Source organism: Anomaloglossus baeobatrachus, chromosome 3, assembly GCF_048569485.1.
Source record: "Anomaloglossus baeobatrachus isolate aAnoBae1 chromosome 3, aAnoBae1.hap1, whole genome shotgun sequence".
NCBI lineage: Eukaryota > Metazoa > Chordata > Amphibia > Anura > Aromobatidae > Anomaloglossus > Anomaloglossus baeobatrachus.
Window position 1 is genome coordinate 690,129,459 of NC_134355.1, and position 25,353 is coordinate 690,154,811.

General features: G+C 45.6%; 1 protein-coding gene across 1 annotated transcript in view; it reads right to left on the minus strand.

The window, feature by feature from the left end:
• Positions 1 to 210: 210 nt before the first annotated feature.
• Positions 211 to 25,353, minus strand: part of ASXL2 (ASXL transcriptional regulator 2) — a 173,160-nt gene continuing 148,017 nt past the window's right edge. The window contains exons 8-11 of the mRNA XM_075341325.1: positions 9,676 to 9,772; positions 6,134 to 6,239; positions 5,357 to 5,954; positions 211 to 4,931 (exon numbers count right to left, since the gene is read on the minus strand). Coding sequence (XP_075197440.1) covers positions 2,739 to 4,931; positions 5,357 to 5,954; positions 6,134 to 6,239; positions 9,676 to 9,772 — 2,994 coding nt within the window. The 3' untranslated portion in view covers positions 211 to 2,738. The remainder of the gene's footprint in view (positions 4,932 to 5,356; positions 5,955 to 6,133; positions 6,240 to 9,675; positions 9,773 to 25,353) is intronic.

The window sequence follows — 25,353 nt, forward strand, 5'->3', positions numbered from 1 at the left end:
TACCAGTGCACACCGCTTAGCTGTGTGTGCAGGGAGTAGGGAGCCGCGCACACTGAGCGCTGGCTCCTTGCTCTCCTAGCTGCTGTACACATCGGGTTAATTAACCCGATGTGTACAGCAGCTACATGTGCAGAGAGCCGGAGCCGGCAGCACAGGCAGCGTGAGAGCTGCAGAGGCTGGTAACTAAGGTAAATATCGGGTAACCACCTTGGTTACCCGATGTTTATCTTGGTTACAGCTTACCGCAGCTGCCAGATGCCGGCTCCTGCTCCCTGCTCGCTTCATTTGTCGCTCTCTCGCTGTCACACACAGCGATCTGTGCGTCACAGCGGGAGAGCGCCTTTGAAGAAAACGAACCAGGGCTGTGTGTAACGAGCAGCGATCTCGCAGCAGGGGCCAGATCGCTGCTCATTGTCACACACAGCGAGATCGCTAATGAGGTCACTGCTGCGTCACAAAAAGCGTGACTCAGCAGCGATCTCGGCAGCGAGCTCGCTGTGTGTGAAGCACCCCTTAAACTAACATATGTTTAACCTTCGTCCGGCTGAATAGGTACAATTGAACTATTCCCTTTTTAAATTGCAATAATTTTTTTTTTCGAAAAGCCGTAGAGGGCTGAAATTTCGTGACATCTCAGCAGTTTTGGTCCAGAATATATTGGCCAAATTTCAATAAAATATCTCCACCCCCTATCGAGATAAGGGGTCGAGAAATTTTGGCAAAATTATGCAGCCTGACAAAGGTTAAAATTTTATTACCTCTAAGATGAGCTACGATAACATACACTGGTCCAGAAATGAAGGGGTGAGATGGAACCCCATTACGGTACCTAAATTATTTCAATACTAATACATTTAATGGAATTTTGTTTTTGCCTTCAGTCATGTGATTGTGCTGACATGTATGCTTTATATCCTTTCCGGAGATCTGCATTGCTGGAGATATGTTATGTTTCTACACTGGTCAGAGTGTTATAAATCACCACAGGGTATCTTTCTCCTCTATGCAGGCATGAAAAATCAGGCTCAGTGGTCAAATAAGACCTTCAATGAATCACAGGCTATGGATATTGTCAAAGCAGAAAATGGCCCAACTTTTATTATTTGGTGTCCAAATGGACACTGAAGGGGCAGGAAGCAGTTGGGACCAGCACAATTTTCTCTAACATAGCTATAGGGATATCAGACAGAGAATATCTGTTTATAGATTATCCATAGGTGTCTATGGATTTAGTGTTATGGATACCACAGGAACAGCTCACAAATTCTGCTATTTCTCCATCTGTGAAGGCAACTTACGTACTGTACATGATAATGAGACATAGGACAAGAGACGCAGATAAAAATCAGCGGTTACGTTACACACCACAATCAGACACTATAAAAACTCACTTACAGAGGTCCCTGGACTTTCCTTTTACCTCCTATATATGGGGTCTTATTCAGTAGACATAAGCTCCTGAGACCATTAGGCTCACTATGGCTTTCCTTTTCATACAAAGCTTACCTTGACTCGGGAGCAAAAATAATCACAGTGTTCATGAATGTCTGTAGAAATCTTCACGTAACCTGTGCCGGGGGCTGAGCAAAGCTCCCATCGTAAGTGCTTATATATTCACCAAAGTGCGATTTGGACATTGGCTATTTTCCGATCTTGATAATTCTGTTAGGCCAACTGTGTATGATGCACCATCGAAAAAAAACATGGTAGTCAAGCTGATCTCTATCAACCTATATACACACTGCCCCTGCAGAGCATTGTGGTCAAACTGGTCAGACTCATTGACTGTGCACCTCCGTATACCATGTGGCAGTCAAGCTGGTCTGGCTCGAAAATTGTGCACCTCCGTATACCATGTGGCAGTCAAACTGGTCTGGCTCAGAAATTGTGCACATCTGTATACCATATTGTGGACAGGCCAGTTCGGCTCACACACTGTGTAGCTCTGTACACCACATGGTGGTCAGGCTGGCCCGGCTCCCACACTATGAACCTCCGTATACCATGTGGTGGTCAGGCTGGTCTGGCTCACACACTATGAACCTCTGTATACCATGTGGTGGTCAGGCTGGTCTGGCTCACACACTATGAACCTCTGTATACCATGTGGTGGTCAGGCTGGTCTGGCTCACACACTGTGAACCCCCATATACCACGTGGTGGTCAGGCTGTTCTGGCTCACACACTGAAGCTCCGTATACCACGTTGTGGTCAGGCTGGTCTGGCTCACACACACTGTGAACCTCCGTATACCACCACCTGCCTGTTTTGACTCACCCCACATAAAAAAAAACAAACTTTGGCCACTGCGGTGATATATTTAACAATCTTATCAAGTTACCTTATTGGGAACCTGTTGGGCACTGGGTTTAGGTAGTTTAATAATTATTGCTTAGGTTCGGGACCCCATATCTCCCATAGTGCATACACTAAAGCAAGGGAGTGTAAAACCATTAGGTCGAGGACTTGGGACATATTGCTTCAGTCTTTGGAAAACTGGTCTTAAAATTTGTAAAAAAAAAAAGAAAAAACAAAAATCAACACTCGTATTATTTACAGTATTAAGTGCAAACACGTCATGATTAATTAGGGTTGACGAGAACCCCACAATGTACCCGGTAGGATCTCCCAACGTTAAAATATCTATGGCCCTTTGTAAGGGCTTACCTTATGCAAAAGGTAAAAAAATCTGTCCATGGTCATTGGAGATGGCTTCTTCCCAGAACATGATTTGGGGGTCACCGTACCACAAGGCAGGAGACGCACAGTTTGGAGGGGCCGATGCAATCGTCATGGCAGAATGCGCCGCAGCCCTTGCACATGATCATTGCTTTCAGCCGACAATAGCATTTAGGTGGAGACATTTCCATGCTGCCGTCATCGGTGAAAGTCTGGACAGAGATGGGTTGATCACATCCACCAGAGCTTACACTCTGACTGGAAGGGATAGTTGTCACCGTCACGGAGAAGGACACCACATTGTCCGTGTTGGCTGGACTGAAATTTCCGCCTGTGGGGATGGAGGATCTACTTAGGACCTGTGGTGATGTGGAGATGTTGATTGTGCCGCCATAGCTAGATCCGAGCAGACCAGCAGGATTCCCACAAGTCCTTGAAGACTGCAGTAACTCGGGATGGGGGGATGCGGGTGAAGCATGGATTCCGAACATATTGCCGGCATTATGTTTCAACTTCACCCCCAAAACATTGGCCATTTTGGCCTGGGCCGCTTGTATCAGATCTCGGGCAATATCAGACTCGTATATGTTGCCTTTTGTAACGATCTGTACAGTCTCCTTCACATCAAATGTTGGGAGGAATTCATTGTTTGACGAGTTTTGGGGTTCAGATTTAGGAGAACAGGTCACTCGAGCTTTGGATGTAGCATATGAAGAGCGACACTCTTCAGTCTCGGTGTCCTCCTCTCCGCTCTGTGTACTAGGCTCCAACTTAGTCTCTGTATTAGCCGCATGTTCAGGCTCATTCACAGAGGAATTAACTGTGCTGTTCGAAGGAGCTTGCCTACAAACCTCCGACACCCTACCGTATGTTGAGATGTTGAGCAGATAATGGCCAGACATGGCCGGCTTGGATGTTCTTCTTCCGAGAAAGCCGAGCATGAACCTCTGAGAAATATTTTCTCTATGGGAGACGCTTGGGGATGTACTGAACTCCGATGAATTGGTGTTCTCTTGCCAAACCTTCTTGATCAGAGTCTGTAACACCTGCTCCTGGCTGGTAGCACGCTCCTCAGGACCCTGCATTTGATTGCTACTAGAGCTTGTCAAGTCTTTACCTGAAAATAGTTGCCATATCCTTTGACCTGTAGGATGTTGCCGGTTATGGCACAAGAACCGCTCTAGTTGCTGAGCAGCTGTATTGGATGGTCGTTCTGCCTCCTCCCTTCCACAATTCTCAAAACCTTCTATCGTACCTTCTGGTCTTTCGGCAGACGTCAACGGCAAGGTCTTCATTTGACCTTTAGTTAGAGGCCTAGGCATGATTTGCTCTAATGGGACGTTCTTTCCTTGTAGAAGCTTTGTAACAAGTGGGTTATTTGCGGGAATACTGGAGCTTGACTTGCCGAGCTGTCCAACACCCAGCCGTAACGGTTTAACAATTGTTTTGCGTGCTTGGGTGGACGGTACCTTGTCGATCATATGAGACGAGGAGGACATCCTTGACTTTATGAAGGAAGGTTCAGGTGGCGGCTGACTAGGGGACATATTTGGAGCAGAGAAGAGTTGTGAGGCAAGGTTGCGTTGGCCTGCTTTTTCATCTTGTGCTCTCTTTGTGCTTTGTATTGATAGGACGCCTGTGCCTTCAAGAGATAAAACCCTGCCGGTTTGGAGGGAGCTTCCACCGGTTGTAGTCTTTAGAGCCGCAGAAGCTTGTATGGATTTATCTGGTGTTGATAGTTCCTGAGTCAGTGCCCGATTGCTGATTGACCTGTCCCTTTCTGTGCTTTGGGCGACACTTCGTGTAGTTTCGGTGGGGTTATGTTGATGGGTAGCAGCCGTGAATCCGGATTGTACACAGGGTTTCTGCAGTAACTGTGCTCCCGCTGGACTGTCAGCTGGTGCCTGCACTGGCTTCTGGATCTCCCTTTGAGTTTGGTTACAGGGTATGGAGGATGTAGCTCCTCTTTCACCTCCCCAGCTTCCAGTATTTCCCAAGTCCAGTACTCTGTTCCTGATCTCCCCTCTATGTCCTCCTCCGGGCCCTCCTCCAGGTCCGGGTCCTGGGATGGAACCTCCATGGGCAGCAACAGCCGCTGCTCTCTGTGCGCGGGCCAAACGAGCCTTCTCCTTGATGTCGGCAAGTGTGCGGGCTCCGGTTCTGCCAGGACTGGTACCGGTGGTGGGGAATGTGGGCCTGGGAGAGACCTGGCTGCTAAGAAATGGCTTTCGGGAGAGCCATGCCACCGGGATCTAGAAGGCAAAAAACAAAGCAACCAGTGAGTTACTATGCAATGCCTAGAAAAATCCACTAACAGTGCAAAATCTCCTACACCAATCGGGACAATAAGGTGGTATGAAGAGGAATAGGACTGAGCTGCAGTATCAGACATGGCCACAACCAAGCAGGGGGCGCTGTGACTAGTACTCAAGAAACTGGAGGACAGAAGCTTGAGGAGAGCTATTCTATCCACCCCCAGCTAGATCTCCATAAGTATAACCCTTTGTGAATACATGGACTCACGGGTGATCCTATAAGGGACAAATTGCTTTTTTTTGGTGGGTGCATGTCCCGTAAGGTCCAGCTCCATATTTCTGCATCTATCTAAACATTTAGAACCCACCACACTTGGTAGGAATAACCAAAATGTGTGTTTGATCCACAAACGTGTCCTCACCTTGAGCGGTGGCACCTTCTTCTCGGGCTCGGGCCGCTGTGTCTCGGCGGGAGAATTACATAAGGCACGAAATGACGGCTGGGGCTCCATCATACGAGGACTTTTCTCAGGAGCAGCCGGAGCATCCTGGTCGACTTCTAGGCGTCTCTTGGCTCCGGTGGTGATGGTGGCCGCCTTCTCTGGTGAGTCTTGAGGAGGGCTGCCGTTACTCGCCATTCCTCCTGGTGACTCTGCGGGGACCGGGCTCTTTGGTGGTTGGCTCTTGGGCTCCTCGTTTTTGGACTCACAAGTGGATGGAGCTTCTGTTGGGGTTTTGGTTTCCTCCTTGACGTCTTGGTTTCCATCTTGAGGTGCAGTCGGGTCGGTGATGTCCACTTTCTTTATCTCAGGTTCTCTGATGACGTCTGTAACCTCTGGGGTCTGAGTGTTGTCCTGGTGGTCCTCAATCCTCACAGGCCGCTGCTTCTCTACGGAAGGACCACGTGAGAAGTCTTTGCCAGGATCTACCTTGATGAGTATGATGGGTGGTGGGGGCTTGTCCTCGATCTCGGGGTCTTCAGCAGTTATCTTGCTCAGATCCTCCTCGGTAAGACCAGAGCTACAAAGACAAAAATGGTTAACAAATGGTTAGCACAGCGTACAGTAAAGAATGCTGTGGTGGGAGGGGCTAGTGACTAACAAGCTCCTCCCCTGCGGAGCACGTCAGTCTTACAATCAGCGATATTCACTTTGCACTTATCAAGATCTCTGCTTGCTGTCAGGTGAGTGATGACTTACCTCTCCCCATAGTAACTCTCGTAAAACTGCTCCTTCCACGACTCCACCTTCTTCTCCTTCTCAATCTCCTGACGAATCCTCAGCTGCATCTCCGGAGTGAACTCACCTGTCAGGAAAAATACAGGAGAGACTGCTCACCTACGAAAGAGACAGCGCAAGAGACCGCTCACCCAGGAGAGTGCTGGGTAGAGAGACCACTCACCCAGGAGAGACAGTGCAGGAAAGTGCTGGGTATAGAGACCGCTCACCCAGGAGAGTGCTGGATAGAGAGACCACTCACCCAGGAGAGACAGTGCAGGAGAGTGCTGGGTATAGAGACCGCTCACCCAGGAGAGACAGTGCAGGAGAGTGCTGGATATAGAGACCGCTCACCCAGGAGAGACAGTGCAGGAGAGTGCTGGATATAGAGACCGCTCACCCAGGAGAGACAGTGCAGGAGAGTGCTGGATATAGAGACCGCTCACCCAGGAGAGACAGTGCAGGAGAGTGCTGGGTATAGAGACCGCTCACCCAGGAGAGACAGTGCAGGAGAGTGCTGGGTAGAGAGACCGCTCACCCAGGAGAGACAGTGCAGGAGAGTGCTGGATATAGAGACCGCTCACCCAGGAGAGACAGTGCAGGAGAGTGCTGGGTATAGAGACCGCTCACCCAGGAGAGACAGTGCAGGAGAGTGCTGGGTATAGAGACCGCTCACCCAGGAGAGACAGTGCAGGAGAGTGCTGGGTATAGAGACCGCTCACCCAGGAGAGAGAGTGCAGGAGAGTGCTGGGTATAGAGACCGCTCACCCAGGAGAGAGAGTGCAGGAGAGTGCTGGGTATAGAGACCGCTCACCCAGGAGAGACAGTGCAGGAGAGTGCTGGGTATAGAGACCGCTCACCCAGAAGAGACAGTGCAGGAGAGTGCTGGGTATAGAGACCGCTCACCCAGGAGAGAGAGTGCAGGAGAGTGCTGGGTATAGAGACCACTCACCCAGGAGAGACAGTGCAGGAGAGTGCTGGGTATAGAGACCACTCACCCAGGAGAGACAGTGCAGGAGAGTGCTGGGTATAGAGACCGCTCACCCAGGAGAGACAGTGCAGGAGAGTGCTGGGTATAGAGACCGCTCACCCAGGAGAGACAGTGCAGGAGAGTGCTGGGTATAGAGACCGCTCACCCAGGAGAGACAGTGCAGGAGAGTGCTGGGTATAGAGACCGCTCACCCAGGAGAGACAGTGCAGGAGAGTGCTGGGAATAGAGACCTACACCCCACCTATTGTCTCCTCCCCATAATCCTATAGAATGTAAGCCCGCAAGGGTAGGGCCCTCTTCCCTCTGTACTAGTCTGTCTACTGTAACTTGTATACGTATTTTGTATGTAACCCCCTTCTCATGTACAGCACCATGGAATTAATGGTGCTCTATAAATAAATAATAATAATAATAATAATAATAATAGAGACCGCTCACCCAGGAGAGACAGTGCAGGAGAGTGCTGGGTAGAGAGACCGCTCACCCAGGAGAGACAGTGCAGGAGAGTGCTGGGTATAGAGACCGCTCACCCAGGAGAGACAGTGCAGGAGAGTGCTGGATATAGAGACCGCTCACCCAGGAGAGACAGTGCAGGAGAGTGCTGGATATAGAGACCGCTCACCCAGGAGAGAGTGCAGGAGAGTGCTGGATATAGAGACCGCTCACCCAGGAGAGACAGTGCAGGAGAGTGCTGGGTATAGAGACCGCTCACCCAGGAGAGACAGTGCAGGAGAGTGCTGGGTATAGAGACCGCTCACCCAGGAGAGACAGTGCAGGAGAGTGCTGGATATAGAGACCGCTCACCCAGGAGAGAGTGCAGGAGAGTGCTGGATATAGAGACCGCTCACCCAGGAGAGACAGTGCAGGAGAGTGCTGGGTATAGAGACCGCTCACCCAGGAGAGACAGTGCAGGAGAGTGCTGGATATAGAGACCGCTCACCCAGGAGAGACAGTGCAGGAGAGTGCTGGATATAGAGACCGCTCACCCAGGAGAGACAGTGCAGGAGAGTGCTGGGTATAGAGACAGTGCAGGAGAGTGCTGGGTGTAGAGACAGTGCAGGAGAGTGCAGGGTGTAGAGACAGTGCAGGAGAGTGCAGGGTGTAGAGACAGTGCAGGAGAGTGCTGGGTATAGAGACCGCTCACCCAGGAGAGACAGTGCAGGAGAGTGCTGGGAATAGAGACCGCTCACCCAGGAGAGACAGTGCAGGAGAGTGCTGGGTAGAGAGACCGCTCACCCAGGAGAGACAGTGCAGGAGAGTGCTGGGTATAGAGACCGCTCACCCAGGAGAGAGTGCAGGAGAGTGCTGGGTATAGAGACCGCTCACCCAAGAGAGAGTGCAGGAGAGTGCTGGGTATAGAGACAGTGCAGGAGAGTGCTGGGTATAGAGACAGTGCAGGAGAGTGCTGGGTGTAGAGACAGTGCAGGAGAGTGCTGGGTGTAGAGACAGTGCAGGAGAGTGCAGGGTGTAGAGACAGTGCAGGAGAGTGCAGGGTGTAGAGACAGTGCAGGAGAGTGCAGAGTGTAGAGACAGTGCAGGAGAGTGCTGGGTATAGAGACAGTGCAGGAGAGTGCAGGGTGTAGAGACAGTGCAGGAGAGTGCAGAGTGTAGAGACAGTGCAGGAGAGTGCTGGGTATAGAGACAGTGCAGGAGAGTGTAGGGTGTAGAGACAGTGCAGGAGAGTGCTGGGTATAGAGACAGTGCAGGAGAGTGCTGGGTATAGAGACAGTGCAGGAGAGTGCTGGGTATAGAGACAGTGCAGGAGAGTGCTGGGTATAGAGACAGTGCAGGAGAGTGCAGGGTGTAGAGACAGTGCAGGAGAGTGCTGGGTATAGAGACAGTGCAGGAGAGTGCAGGGTGTAGAGACAGTGCAGGAGAGTGCAGGGTGTAGAGACAGTGCAGGAGAGTGCTGGGTATAGAGACAGTGCAGGAGAGTGCAGAGTGTAGAGACAGTGCAGGAGAGTGCTGGGTATAGAGACAGTGCAGGAGAGTGCAGGGTGTAGAGACAGTGCAGGAGAGTGCAGGGTGTAGAGACAGTGCAGGAGAGTGCAGGGTGTAGAGACAGTGCAGGAGAGTGCTGGGTATAGAGACAGTGCAGGAGAGTGCTGGGTATAGAGACAGTGCAGGAGAGTGCAGGGTGTAGAGACAGTGCAGGAGAGTGCAGGGTGTAGAGACAGTGCAGGAGAGTGCAGGGTGTAGAGACAGTGCAGGAGAGTGCTGGGTATAGAGACAGTGCAGGAGAGTGCTGGGTATAGAGACAGTGCAGGAGAGTGCTGGGTATAGAGACAGTGCAGGAGAGTGCTGGGTATAGAGACAGTGCAGGAGAGTGCTGGGTATAGAGACAGTGCAGGAGAGTGCTGGGTGTAGAGACAGTGCAGGAGAGTGCAGGGTGTAGAGACAGTGCAGGAGAGTGCAGGGTATAGAGACAGTGCAGGAGAGTGCTGGGTATAGAGACAGTGCAGGAGAGTGCAGGGTGTAGAGACAGTGCAGGAGAGTGCTGGGCAGGGATATTAGAGCGCTCTGGATTTCTCACCTTCTGACAGTCGTTCTTTCCAGCTCTGAGACGCTGATGTAAAAAACTCGTTATTCAGAGCAGAAGTGTTCAGCCGCAGGAGCCCGTCACATCCGGCCTACCAGGAGACAGCAACAATGACTCCTCCCATGCACACATTTGACTCCTCCCACAAAATTACAAAACCCCTCCCACCAAAGATAACTCTTTCACCATAACATGTACAGGGAAACAGCGACATCTAGTGTATTATACTGCCATATCATGTACAGTGAGACAGCGCCATCTAGTGTATTATACCGCCATACCATGTACAGTGAGACAGCGCCATCTAGTGTATTATACCGCCATATCATGTACAGTGAGACAGCGCCATCTAGTGTATTATACCGCCATACCATGTACAGTGAGACAGCGCCATCTAGTGTATTATACCGCCATACCATGTACAGTAAGACAGCGCCAACTAGTGTATTATACCGCCATATCATTTACAGTCAGACAGCGCCATCTAGTGTATTATACCGCCATATCATGTACAGTGAGACAGCGCCATCTAGTGTATTATACTGCCATATCATGTACAGTGAGACAGCGCCATCTAGTGTATTATACCGCCATATCATGTACAGTGAGACAACGCCATCTAGTGTATTATACCGCCATACCATGTACAGTGAGACAGCGCCATCTAGTGTATTATACTGCCATATCATGTACAGTGAGACAGCGCCATCTAGTGTATTATACTGCCATATCATGTAAAGTGAGACAGCGCCATCTAGTGTATTATACTGCCATATCATATACAGTGAGACAGCGCCATGTAGTGTATTATACTGCCATATCATGTACAGTGAGACAGCGCCATCTAGTGTATTATACCGCCATATCATGTACAGTGAGAAAGCGCCATCTAGTGTATTATACCGCCATATCATGTACAGTGAGACAGCGCCATCTAGTGTATTATACCGCCATATCATGTACAGTGAGACAGCGCCATCTAGTGTATTATACCGCCATACCATGTACAGTGAGACAGCGCCATCTAGTGTATTATACCGCCATATCATTTACAGTAAGACAGCGCCATCTAGTGTATTATACCGCCATATCATTTACAGTGAGACAGCGCCATCTAGTGTATTATACCGCCATATCATGTACAGTGAGACAGCGCCATCTAGTGTATTATACCGCCATACCATGTACAGTGAGACAGCGCCATCTAGTGTATTATACCGCCATACCATGTACAGTAAGACAGCGCCAACTAGTGTATTATACCGCCATATCATTTACAGTCAGACAGCGCCATCTAGTGTATTATACCGCCATATCATGTACAGTGAGACAGCGCCATCTAGTGTATTATACTGCCATATCATGTACAGTGAGACAGCGCCATCTAGTGTATTATACCGCCATATGATGTACAGTGAGACAGCGCCATCTAGTGTATTATCCCGCCATATCATGTACAGTGAGACAACGCCATCTAGTGTATTATACCGCCATACCATGTACAGTGAGACAGCGCCATCTAGTGTATTATACTGCCATATCATGTACAGTGAGACAGCGCCATCTAGTGTATTATACTGCCATATCATGTAAAGTGAGACAGCGCCATCTAGTGTATTATACTGCCATATCATATACAGTGAGACAGCGCCATCTAGTGTATTATACCGCCATATCATGTACAGTGAGACAGCGCCATCCAGTGTATTATACCGCCATATCATGTACAGTGAGACAGCGCCATCCAGTGTATTATACCGCCATATCATGTACAGTGAGACAGCGCCATCTAGTGTATTATACCGCCATATCATGTACAGTGAGACAGCGCCATCTAGTGTATTATACCGCCATATCATGTACAGTGAGACAGCGCCATCTAGTGTATTATACTGCCATATCATGTACAGTGAGACAGCGCCATCTAGTGTATTATACTGCCATATCATGTACAGTGAGACAGCGCCATCTAGTGTATTATACCGCCATATCATGTACAGTGAGACAGCGCCATCTAGTGTATTATACTGCCATATCATATACAGTGAGACAGCGCCATCTAGTGTATTATACCGCCATATCATGTACAGTGAGACAGCGCCATCTAGTGTATTATACCGCCATATCATGTACAGTGAGACAGAGCCATCTAGTGTATTATACCGCCATATCATGTACAGTGAGACAGTGCCATCTAGTGTATTATACCGCCATATCATGTACAGTGAGACAGCGCCATCTAGTGTATTATACTGCCATATCATGTACAGTGAGACAGCGCCATCTAGTGTATTATACTGCCATATCATGTACAGTGAGACAGCGCCATCTAGTGTATTATACCGCCATATCATGTACAGTGAGACAGCGCCATCTAGTGTATTATACCGCCATACCATGTACAGTGAGACAGCGCCATCTAGTGTATTATACCGCCATATCATGTACAGTGAGACAGCGCCATCTAGTGTATTATACCGCCATACCATGTACAGTGAGACAGCGCCATCTAGTGTATTATACCGCCATACCATGTACAGTAAGACAGCGCCATCTAGTGTATTATACTGCCATATCATGTACAGTGAGACAGCGCCATCTAGTGTATTATACCGCCATATCATGTACAGTGAGACAGCGCCATCTAGTGTATTATACCGCCATATCATGTACAGTGAGACAGCGCCATCTAGTGTATTATACCGCCATATCATGTACAGTGAGACAGCGCCATCTAGTGTATTATACCGCCATATCATGTACAGTGAGACAGCGCCATCTAGTGTATTATACCGCCATACCATGTACAGTGAGACAGCGCCATCTAGTGTATTATACCGCCATATCATTTACAGTCAGACAGCGCCATCTAGTGTATTATACCGCCATATCATGTACAGTGAGACAGCGCCATCTAGTGTATTATACTGCCATATCATGTACAGTGAGACAGCGCCATCTAGTGTATTATACCGCCATATGATGTACAGTGAATGATACAGCGCCATCTAGTGTATTATACTGCCATATCATGTACAGTGAGACAGCGGCATATAGTGTATTATACTGCCATATCATGTACAGTGAGACAGCGCCATCTAGTGTATTATACCGCCATATCATGTACAGTGAGACAGCGCCATCTAGTGTATTATACCGCCATACCATGTACAGTGAGACAGCGCCATCTAGTGTATTATACTGCCATATCATGTACAGTGAGACAGCGCCATCTTGTGTATTATACTGCCATATCATGTACAGTGAGACAGCGCCATCTTGTGTATTATACTGCCATATCATGTACAGTGAGACAGCGCCATCTTGTGTATTATACTGCCATATCATGCAGGGCTGTGGAGTCGGAGTCGTGGAGTCGGAGTCGGAGCTCATTTTGGTGGAGTCGGAGTCGGAGTTGGAGTCGGTATAAAATGCACCGACTCCGACTCCTAAAATATATAATAAATTGGGGACAGGAGTGCAATGCAGAATGTGCTGAATATTTTACTAAATAATAACATTTAGTATAATGCTTATATTTAAGTGAAAAATTTATTGTAGTACAATGTGAACATCAGACATTTAATTGTTTTTATGATACAATAATCAAGATATTTGGATAGAACATAAAATATTTATTGGATACAACTTTAGAACACAAAAAACTAATAAATTGTAAATATGTAATATTATATATATATACACAGTGTATATACACACACAAGATATATATGTAATCTACTGTATATTACATAGTGTATTACATATTTACAATTTATTACAGTTTTTTGTGTTCTAAAGTTGTATCCAATAAATATATTTTATGTTCTATCCAAATATCTTGATTATTGTATCATAAAAATTATTAAATGTCTAATGTTCACATACACATATTCATGTACTACAATAAATTTTTCACCTAACTATAAGCAATATATGTAGGAGTCGGAGTCGGAGCCGGAGTCGGAGCCGGAGTCGGAGTCGGTGCAAGAGAATTTGAGGAGTCGGAGTCGGAGTCGAAGGTTTGGCTTACCGACTCCACAGCCCTGATATCATGTACAGTGAGACAGCGCCATCTAGTGTATTATACTGCCATATCATATACAGTGAGACAGCGCCATCTAGTGTATTATACTGCCATATCATGTACAGTGAGACAGCGCCATCTAGTGTATTATACCGCCATATCATGTACAGTGAGACAGCGCCATCTAGTGTATTATACTGCCATATCATGTACAGTGAGACAGGGCCATCTAGTGTATTATACCGCCATACCATGTATAGTGAGACAGCGCCATTTAGTGTATTATACCGTCCTATCATGTACAGTGAGACAGCGCCATCTAGTGTATTATACTGCCATATCATGTACAGTGAGACAGGGCCATCTAGTGTATTATACCGCCATACCATGTACAGTGAGACAGCGCCATCTAGTGTATTATACTGCCATATCATGTACAGTGAGACAGCGTCATCTAGTGTATTATACCGCCATATCATGTACAGTGAGACAGCACCATCTAGTGTATTATACTGCCATATCATGTACAGTGAGACAGCGCCATCTAGTGTATTATACTGCCATATCATATACAGTGAGACAGCGCCATCTAGTGTATTATACTGCCATATCATGTACAGTGAGACAGCGCCATCTAGTGTATTATACCGCCATATCATGTACAGTGAGACAGCGCCATCTAGTGTATTATACTGCCATATCATGTACAGTGAGACAGGGCCATCTAGTGTATTATACCGCCATACCATGTATAGTGAGACAGCGCCATTTAGTGTATTATACCGTCCTATCATGTACAGTGAGACAGCGCCATCTAGTGTATTATACTGCCATATCATGTACAGTGAGACAGGGCCATCTAGTGTATTATACCGCCATACCATGTACAGTGAGACAGCGCCATCTAGTGTATTATACCGCCATATCATGTACAGTGAGAAAGCGCCATCTAGTGTATTATACTGCCATATCATGTACAGTGAGACAGCGCCATCTAGTGTATTATACTGCCATATCATGTACAGTGAGACAGCGCCATCTAATGTATTATACTGCCATATCATGTACAGTGAGACAGCGCCATCTAGTGTATTATACCAACATATCATGTACAGTGAGACAGCGCCATCTAGTGTATTATACCGCCATATCATGTACAGTGAGACAGCGCCATCTAGTGTATTATACCGCCATATCATGTACAGTGAGACAGCGCCATCTAGTGTATTATTCTGCCATATCATGTACAGTGAGACAGCGCCATCTAGTGTATTATACTGCCATATCATGTACAGTGAGACAGCGCCATCTAGTGTATTATACTGCCATATCATGTACAGTGAGACAGCGCCATCTAGTGTATTATACTGCCATATCATGTACAGTGAGACAGCGCCATGTAGTGTATTATACTGCCATATCATGTACAGTGAGACAGCGCCATCTAGTGTATTATACTGCCATATCATGTACAGTGAGACAGCGCCATCTAGTGTATTATACCGCCATATCATGTACAGTGAGACAGCGCCATCTAGTGTATTATACCGCCATATCATGTACAGTGAGACAGCGCCATCTAGTGTATTATACCAACATATCATGTACAGTGAGACAGCGCCATCTAGTGTATTATACCAACATATCATGTACAGTGAGACAGCGCCATCTAGTGTATTATACCGCCATATCATGTACAGTGAGACAGCGCCATCTAGTGTATTATACCGCCATATCATGTACAGTGAGACAGCGCCATCTAGTGTATTATACTGCCATATCATGTACAGTGAGACAGCGCCATCTAGTGTATTATACTGCCATAACATGTAGAGTGAGACAGCGCCATCTAGTGTATTATACTGCCATACCATGTACAGTGAGACAGGGCCATCTAGTGTATTATACTGCCACATCATGTACAGTAAGACAGCGCCATCTAGTGTATTATACCGCCATATCATGTACAGTGAGACAGCGCCATCTAGTGTATTATACTGCCATATCATATACAGTGAGACAGCGCCATCTAGTGTATTATACCGCCATATCATGTACAGTGAGACAGCGCCATCTAGTGTATTATACTGCCGTATCATGTACAGTGAGACAGCGCCATCTAGTGTATTATACTGCCATATCATGTACAGTGAGACAGCGTCATCTAGTGTATTATACCGCCATATCATGTACAGTGAGACAGCACCATCTAGTGTATTATACTGCCATATCATATACAGTGAGACAGCGCCATCTAGTGTATTATACTGCCATATCATGTACAGTGAGACAGCGCCATCTAGTGTATTATACCGCCATATCATTTACAGTGAGACAGCGCCATCTAGTGTATTATACCGCCATATCATGTACAGTGAGACAGCGCCATCTAGTGTATTATACCGCCATATCATGTACAGTGAGACAGCGCCATCTAGTGTATTATACCGCCATATCATGTACAGTGAGACAGCGCCATCTAGTGTATTATACTGCCAAATCATGTACAGTGAGACAGCGCCATCTAGTGTATTATACCGCCATATCATGTACAGTGAGACAGCGCCATCTAGTGTATGATACTGCCATATCATGTACAGTGAGACAGCGCCATCTAGTGTATTATACTGCCATATCATGTACAGTGAGACAGCGCCATCTAGTGTATTATACTGCCATATAATGTACAGTGAGACAGCGCCATCTAGTGTATTATACTGCCATATCATGTACAATGAGACAGCGCCATCTAGTGTATTATACCGCCATATCATGTACAGTGAGACAGCGCCATCTAGTGTATTATACTGCCATATCATGTACAGTGAGACAGCGCCATCTAGTGTATTATACCGCCATATCATGTACAGTGAGACAGCACCATCTAGTGTATGATACTGCCATATCATGTACAGTGAGACAGCGCCATCTAGTGTATTATACTGCCATATCATGTACAGTGAGACAGCGCCATCTAGTGTATTATACTGCCATATCATGTACAGTGAGACAGCGCCATCTAGTGTATTATACCGCCATATCAAGTACAGTGAGACAGCGCCATCTAGTGTATTATACTGCCATATCATGTACAGTGAGACAGCGCCATCTAGTGTATTATACTGCCATATCATGTACAGTGAGACAGCGCCATCTAGTGTATTATACCGCCATATCATGTACAGTGAGACAGCGCCATCTAGTGTATTATACCGCCATATCATGTACAGTGAGACAGCGCCATCTAGTGTATTATACCGCCATATCATGTACAGTGAGACAGCGCCATCTAGTGTATTATACCGCCATACCATGTACAGTGAGACAGCGCCATCTAGTGTATTATACCGCCATACCATGTACAGTAAGACAGCGCCATCTAGTGTATTATACTGCCATATCATGTACAGTGAGACAGCGCCATCTAGTGTATTATACCGCCATATCATGTACAGTGAGACAGCGCCATCTAGTGTATTATACCGCCATATCATGTACAGTGAGACAGCGCCATCTAGTGTATTATACCGCCATATCATGTACAGTGAGACAGCGCCATCTAGTGTATTATACCGCCATATCATGTACAGTGAGACAGCGCCATCTAGTGTATTATACCGCCATACCATGTACAGTGAGACAGCGCCATCTAGTGTATTATACCGCCATATCATTTACAGTCAGACAGCGCCATCTAGTGTATTATACCGCCATATCATGTACAGTGAGACAGCGCCATCTAGTGTATTATACTGCCATATCATGTACAGTGAGACAGCGCCATCTAGTGTATTATACCGCCATATGATGTACAGTGAATGATACAGCGCCATCTAGTGTATTATACTGCCATATCATGTACAGTGAGACAGCGGCATATAGTGTATTATACTGCCATATCATGTACAGTGAGACAGCGCCATCTAGTGTATTATACCGCCATATCATGTACAGTGAGACAGCGCCATCTAGTGTATTATACCGCCATACCATGTACAGTGAGACAGCGCCATCTAGTGTATTATACTGCCATATCATGTACAGTGAGACAGCGCCATCTTGTGTATTATACTGCCATATCATGTACAGTGAGACAGCGCCATCTTGTGTATTATACTGCCATATCATGTACAGTGAGACAGCGCCATCTTGTGTATTATACTGCCATATCATGCAGGGCTGTGGAGTCGGAGTCGTGGAGTCGGAGTCGGAGCTCATTTTGGTGGAGTCGGAGTCGGAGTTGGAGTCGGTATAAAATGCACCGACTCCGACTCCTAAAATATATAATAAATTGGGGACAGGAGTGCAATGCAGAATGTGCTGAATATTTTACTAAATAATAACATTTAGTATAATGCTTATATTTAAGTGAAAAATTTATTGTAGTACAATGTGAACATCAGACATTTAATTGTTTTTATGATACAATAATCAAGATATTTGGATAGAACATAAAATATTTATTGGATACAACTTTAGAACACAAAAAACTAATAAATTGTAAATATGTAATATTATATATATATACACAGTGTATATACACACACAAGATATATATGTAATCTACTGTATATTACATAGTGTATTACATATTTACAATTTATTACAGTTTTTTGTGTTCTAAAGTTGTATCCAATAAATATATTTTATGTTCTATCCAAATATCTTGATTATTGTATCATAAAAATTATTAAATGTCTAATGTTCACATACACATATTCATGTACTACAATAAATTTTTCACCTAACTATAAGCAATATATGTAGGAGTCGGAGTCGGAGCCGGAGTCGGAGCCGGAGTCGGAGTCGGTGCAAGAGAATTTGAGGAGTCGGAGTCGGAGTCGAAGGTTTGGCTTACCGACTCCACAGCCCTGATATCATGTACAGTGAGACAGCGCCATCTAGTGTATTATACTGCCATATCATATACAGTGAGACAGCGCCATCTAGTGTATTATACTGCCATATCATGTACAGTGAGACAGCGCCATCTAGTGTATTATACCGCCATATCATGTACAGTGAGACAGCGCCATCTAGTGTATTATACTGCCATATCATGTACAGTGAGACAGGGCCATCTAGTGTATTATACCGCCATACCATGTATAGTGAGACAGCGCCATTTAGTGTATTATACCGTCCTATCATGTACAGTGAGACAGCGCCATCTAGTGTATTATACTGCCATATCATGTACAGTGAGACAGGGCCATCTAGTGTATTATACCGCCATACCATGTACAGTGAGACAGCGCCATCTAGTGTATTATACCGCCATATCATGTACAGTGAGAAAGCGCCATCTAGTGTATTATACTGCCATATCATGTACAGTGAGACAGCGCCATCTAGTGTATTATACTGCCATATCATGTACAGTGAGACAGCGCCATCTAATGTATTATACTGCCATATCATGTACAGTGAGACAGCGCCATCTAGTGTATTATACCAACATATCATGTACAGTGAGACAGCGCCATCTAGTGTATTATACCGCCATATCATGTACAGTGAGACAGCGCCATCTAGTGTATTATACCGCCATATCATGTACAGTGAGACAGCGCCATCTAGTGTATTATTCTGCCATATCATGTACAGTGAGACAGCGCCATCTAGTGTATTATACTGCCATATCATGTACAGTGAGACAGCGCCATCTAGTGTATTATACTGCCATATCATGTACAGTGAGACAGCGCCATCTAGTGTATTATACTGCCATATCATGTACAGTGAGACAGCGCCATGTAGTGTATTATACTGCCATATCATGTACAGTGAGACAGCGCCATCTAGTGTATTATACTGCCATATCATGTACAGTGAGACAGCGCCATCTAGTGTATTATACCGCCATATCATGTACAGTGAGACAGCGCCATCTAGTGTATTATACCGCCATATCATGTACAGTGAGACAGCGCCATCTAGTGTATTATACCAACATATCATGTACAGTGAGACAGCGCCATCTAGTGTATTATACCAACATATCATGTACAGTGAGACAGCGCCATCTAGTGTATTATACCGCCATATCATGTACAGTGAGACAGCGCCATCTAGTGTATTATACCGCCATATCATGTACAGTGAGACAGCGCCATCTAGTGTATTATACTGCCATATCATGTACAGTGAGACAGCGCCATCTAGTGTATTATACTGCCATAACATGTAGAGTGAGACAGCGCCATCTAGTGTATTATACTGCCATACCATGTACAGTGAGACAGGGCCATCTAGTGTATTATACTGCCACATCATGTACAGTAAGACAGCGCCATCTAGTGTATTATACCGCCATATCATGTACAGTGAGACAGCGCCATCTAGTGTATTATACTGCCATATCATATACAGTGAGACAGCGCCATCTAGTGTATTATACCGCCATATCATGTACAGTGAGACAGCGCCATCTAGTGTATTATACTGCCGTATCATGTACAGTGAGACAGCGCCATCTAGTGTATTATACTGCCATATCATGTACAGTGAGACAGCGTCATCTAGTGTATTATACCGCCATATCATGTACAGTGAGACAGCACCATCTAGTGTATTATACTGCCATATCATATACAGTGAGACAGCGCCATCTAGTGTATTATACTGCCATATCATGTACAGTGAGACAGCGCCATCTAGTGTATTATACCGCCATATCATTTACAGTGAGACAGCGCCATCTAGTGTATTATACCGCCATATCATGTACAGTGAGACAGCGCCATCTAGTGTATTATACCGCCATATCATGTACAGTGAGACAGCGCCATCTAGTGTATTATACCGCCATATCATGTACAGTGAGACAGCGCCATCTAGTGTATTATACTGCCAAATCATGTACAGTGAGACAGCGCCATCTAGTGTATTATACCGCCATATCATGTACAGTGAGACAGCGCCATCTAGTGTATGATACTGCCATATCATGTACAGTGAGACAGCGCCATCTAGTGTATTATACTGCCATATCATGTACAGTGAGACAGCGCCATCTAGTGTATTATACTGCCATATCATGTACAGTGAGACAGCGCCATCTAGTGTATTATACTGCCATATCATGTACAATGAGACAGCGCCATCTAGTGTATTATACCGCCATATCATGTACAGTGAGACAGCGCCATCTAGTGTATTATACTGCCATATCATGTACAGTGAGACAGCGCCATCTAGTGTATTATACCGCCATATCATGTACAGTGAGACAGCACCATCTAGTGTATGATACTGCCATATCATGTACAGTGAGACAGCGCCATCTAGTGTATTATACTGCCATATCATGTACAGTGAGACAGCGCCATCTAGTGTATTATACTGCCATATCATGTACAGTGAGACAGCGCCATCTAGTGTATTATACCGCCATATCAAGTACAGTGAGACAGCGCCATCTAGTGTATTATACTGCCATATCATGTACAGTGAGACAGGGCCATCTAGTGTATTATACTGCCATATCATGTACAGTGAGACAGCGACATCTAGTGTATTATACTGCCATATCATATACAGTGCGACAGCGCCATCTAGTGTATTATACCGCCATATCATGTAAAGTGAGACAGCGCCATCTAGTGTATTATACCGCCATATCATGTAAAGTGAGACAGCGCCATCTAGTGTATTATACCGCCATAGCATGTACAGTGAGACAGCGCCATCTAGTGTATTATACTGCCATATCATGTACAGTGAGACAGCGCCACCTAGTGTATTATACCGCCATATCATGTACAATGAGACAGCGCCATCTAGTGTATTATACCGCCATATCATGTACAGTGAGACAGCGCCATCTAGTGTATTATACCGCCATATCATGTACAGTGAGACAGCGACATCTAGTGTATTATACCGCCATATCATGTACAGTGAGACAGCGCCATCTAGTGTATTATACCGCCATATCATGTACAGTGAGACAGCGCCATCTAGTGTATTATACTGCCGTATCATGTACAGTGAGAAAGGGCCATCTAGTGTATTATACTGCCGTATCATGTACAGTGAGAAAGGGCCATCTAGTGTATTATACCGCCATACCATGTACAGTGAGACAGCGCCATCTAGTGTATTATACCGCCATATCATGTACAGTGAGACAGCGCCATCTAGTGTATTATACCGCCATATCATGTACAGTGAGACAGCGCCATCTAGTGTATTATACCGCCATATCATGTACAGTGAGACAGGGCCATCTAGTGTATTATACTGCCATATCATGTACAGTGAGACAGCGCCATCTAGTGTATTATACCGCCATATCATGTACAGTGAGACAGCGCCATCTAGTGTATTATACCGCCATACCATGTACATTGAGACAGCGCCATCTAGTGTATTATACCGCCATATCATGTACAGTGAGACAGGGCCATCTAGTGTATTATACTGCCATATCATGTACAGTGAGACAGGGCCATCTAGTGTATTATACTGCCATATCATGTACAGTGAGACAGGACCATCTAGTGTATTATACTGCCATACCATGTACAGTGAGACAGCGCCATCTAGTGTATTATACTGCCATATCATGTACAGTGAGACAGCGCCATCTAGTGTATTATACTGCCATATCATGTACAGTGAGACAGCGCCATCTAGTGTATTATACTGCCATATCATGTACAGTGAGACAGCGCCATCTAGTGTATGATACTGCCATATCATGTACAGTGAGACAGCGCCATCTAGTGTATTATACTGCCATATCATGTACAGTGAGACAGCGCCATCTAGTGTATGATACTGCCATATCATGTACAGTGAGACAGCGCCATCTAGTGTATTATACTGCCATATCATGTACAGTGAGACAGCGCCATCTAGTGTATTATACCGCCATATCATGTACAGTGAGACAGCGCCATCTATTGTATTATACTGCCATATCATGTACAGTGAGACAGGGCCATCTAGTGTATTATACTGCCATATCATGTACAGTGAGACAGCTCCATCTAGTGTATTATACTGCCATACCATGTACAGTGAGACAGGGCCATCTAGTGTTTTATACCGCCATATCATGTACAGTGAGACAGCGCCATCTAGTGTATTATACCGCCATATCATGTACAGTGAGACAGCGCCATCTAGTGTATTATACTGCCATATCATGTACAGTGAGCCAGGGCCATCTAGTGTATTATACTGCCATATCATGTACAGTGAGACAGCGCCATCTAGTGTATGATACTGCCATATCATGTACAGTGAGACAGCGCCATCTAGTGTATTATACCTCCATATCATGTACAGTCAGACAGCGCCATCTAGTGTATGATACTGCCATATCATGTACAGTGAGACAGCGCCATCTAGTGTATTATACTGCCATATCATGTACAGTGAGACAGCGCCATCTAGTGCATTATACTGCCATATCATGTACAGTGAGACAGCGCCATCTAGTGTATGATACTGCCATATCATGTACAGTGAGACAGCGCCACCTAGTGTATTATACCGCCATATCATGTACAGTGAGACAGCGCCATCTAGTGTATTATACCGCCATATCATGTACAGTGAGACAGCGCCACCTAGTGTATTATACCGCCATATCATGTACAATGAGACAGCGCCATCTAGTGTATTATACCGCCATATCATGTACAGTGAGACAGCGCCATCTAGTGTATTATACTGCCATATCATGTACAGTGAGACAGGGCCATCTAGTGTATTATACTGCCATACCATGTACAGTGAGACAGCGCCATCTAGTGTATTATACTGCCATATCATGTACAGTGAGACAGGGCCATCTAGTGTATTATACCGCCATATCATGTACAGTGAGACAGCGCCATCTAGTGTATTATACTGCCATATCATGTACAGTGAGACAGGGCCATCTAGTGTATTATACTGCCATATCATGTACAGTGAGACAGGGCCATCTAGTGTATTATACCGCCATATCATGTACAGTGAGACAGCGCCATCTAGTGTATGATACTGCCATATCATGTACAGTGAGACAGCGCCATCTAGTGTATGATACTGCCATATCATGTACAGTGAGACAGGGCCATCTAGTGTATTATACTGCCATATCATGTACAGTGAGACAGCGCCATCTAGTGTATTATACCGCCATATCATGTACAGTGAGACAGCGCCATCTAGTGTATTATACTGCCATACCATGTACAGTGAGACAGCGCCATCTAGTGTATTATACCGCCATACCATGTACAGTGAGACAGCTCCATCTAGTGTATTATACCGCCATATCATATACAGTGAGACAGCGCCATGTAGTGTATTATACTGCCATATCATGTACAGTGAGACAGCGCCATCTAGTGTATGATACTGCCATATCATGTACAGTGAGACAGGGCCATCTAGTGTATTATACTGCCATATCATGTACAGTGAGACAGCGCCATCTAGTGTATTATACCGCCATATCATGTACAGTGAGACAGCGCCATCTAGTGTATTATACCGCCATACCATGTACATTGAGACAGCGCCATCTAGTGTATTATACCGCCATATCATGTACAGTGAGACAGGGCCATCTAGTGTATTATACTGCCATATCATGTACAGTGAGACAGGGCCATCTAGTGTATTATACTGCCATATCATGTACAGTGAGACAGGGCCATCTAGTGTATTATACTGCCATACCATGTACAGTGAGACAGCGCCATCTAGTGTATTATACTGCCATATCATGTACAGTGAGACAGCGCCATCTAGTGTATTATACTGCCATATCATGTACAGTGAGACAGCGCCATCTAGTGTATGATACTGCCATATCATGTACAGTGAGACAGCGCCATCTAGTGTATTATACTGCCATATCATGTACAGTGAGACAGCGCCATCTAGTGTATTATACTGCCATATCATGTACAGTGAGACAGCGCCATCTAGTGTATGATACTGCCATATCATGTACAGTGAGACAGCGCCATCTAGTGTATTATACTGCCATATCATGTACAGTGAGACAGCGCCATCTAGTGTATGATACTGCCATATCATGTACAGTGAGACAGCGCCATCTAGTGTATTATACTGCCATATCATGTACAGTGAGACAGCGCCATCTAGTGTATTATACCGCCATATCATGTACAGTGAGACAGCGCCATCTAGTGTATTATACTGCCATATCATGTACAGTGAGACAGGGCCATCTAGTGTATTATACTGCCATATCATGTACAGTGAGACAGCGCCATCTAGTGTATTATACTGCCATACCATGTACAGTGAGACAGGGCCATCTAGTGTTTTATACCGCCATATCATGTACAGTGAGACAGCGCCATCTAGTGTATTATACTGCCATATCATGTACAGTGAGACAGGGCCATCTAGTGTATTATACCGCCATATCATGTACAGTGAGACAGCGCCATCTAGTGTATTATACTGCCATATCATGTACAGTGAGCCAGGGCCATCTAGTGTATTATACTGCCATATCATGTACAGTGAGACAGCGCCATCTAGTGTATGATACTGCCATATCATGTACAGTGAGACAGCGCCATCTAGTGTATTATACCTCCATATCATGTACAGTCAGACAGCGCCATCTAGTGTATGATACTGCCATATCATGTACAGTGAGACAG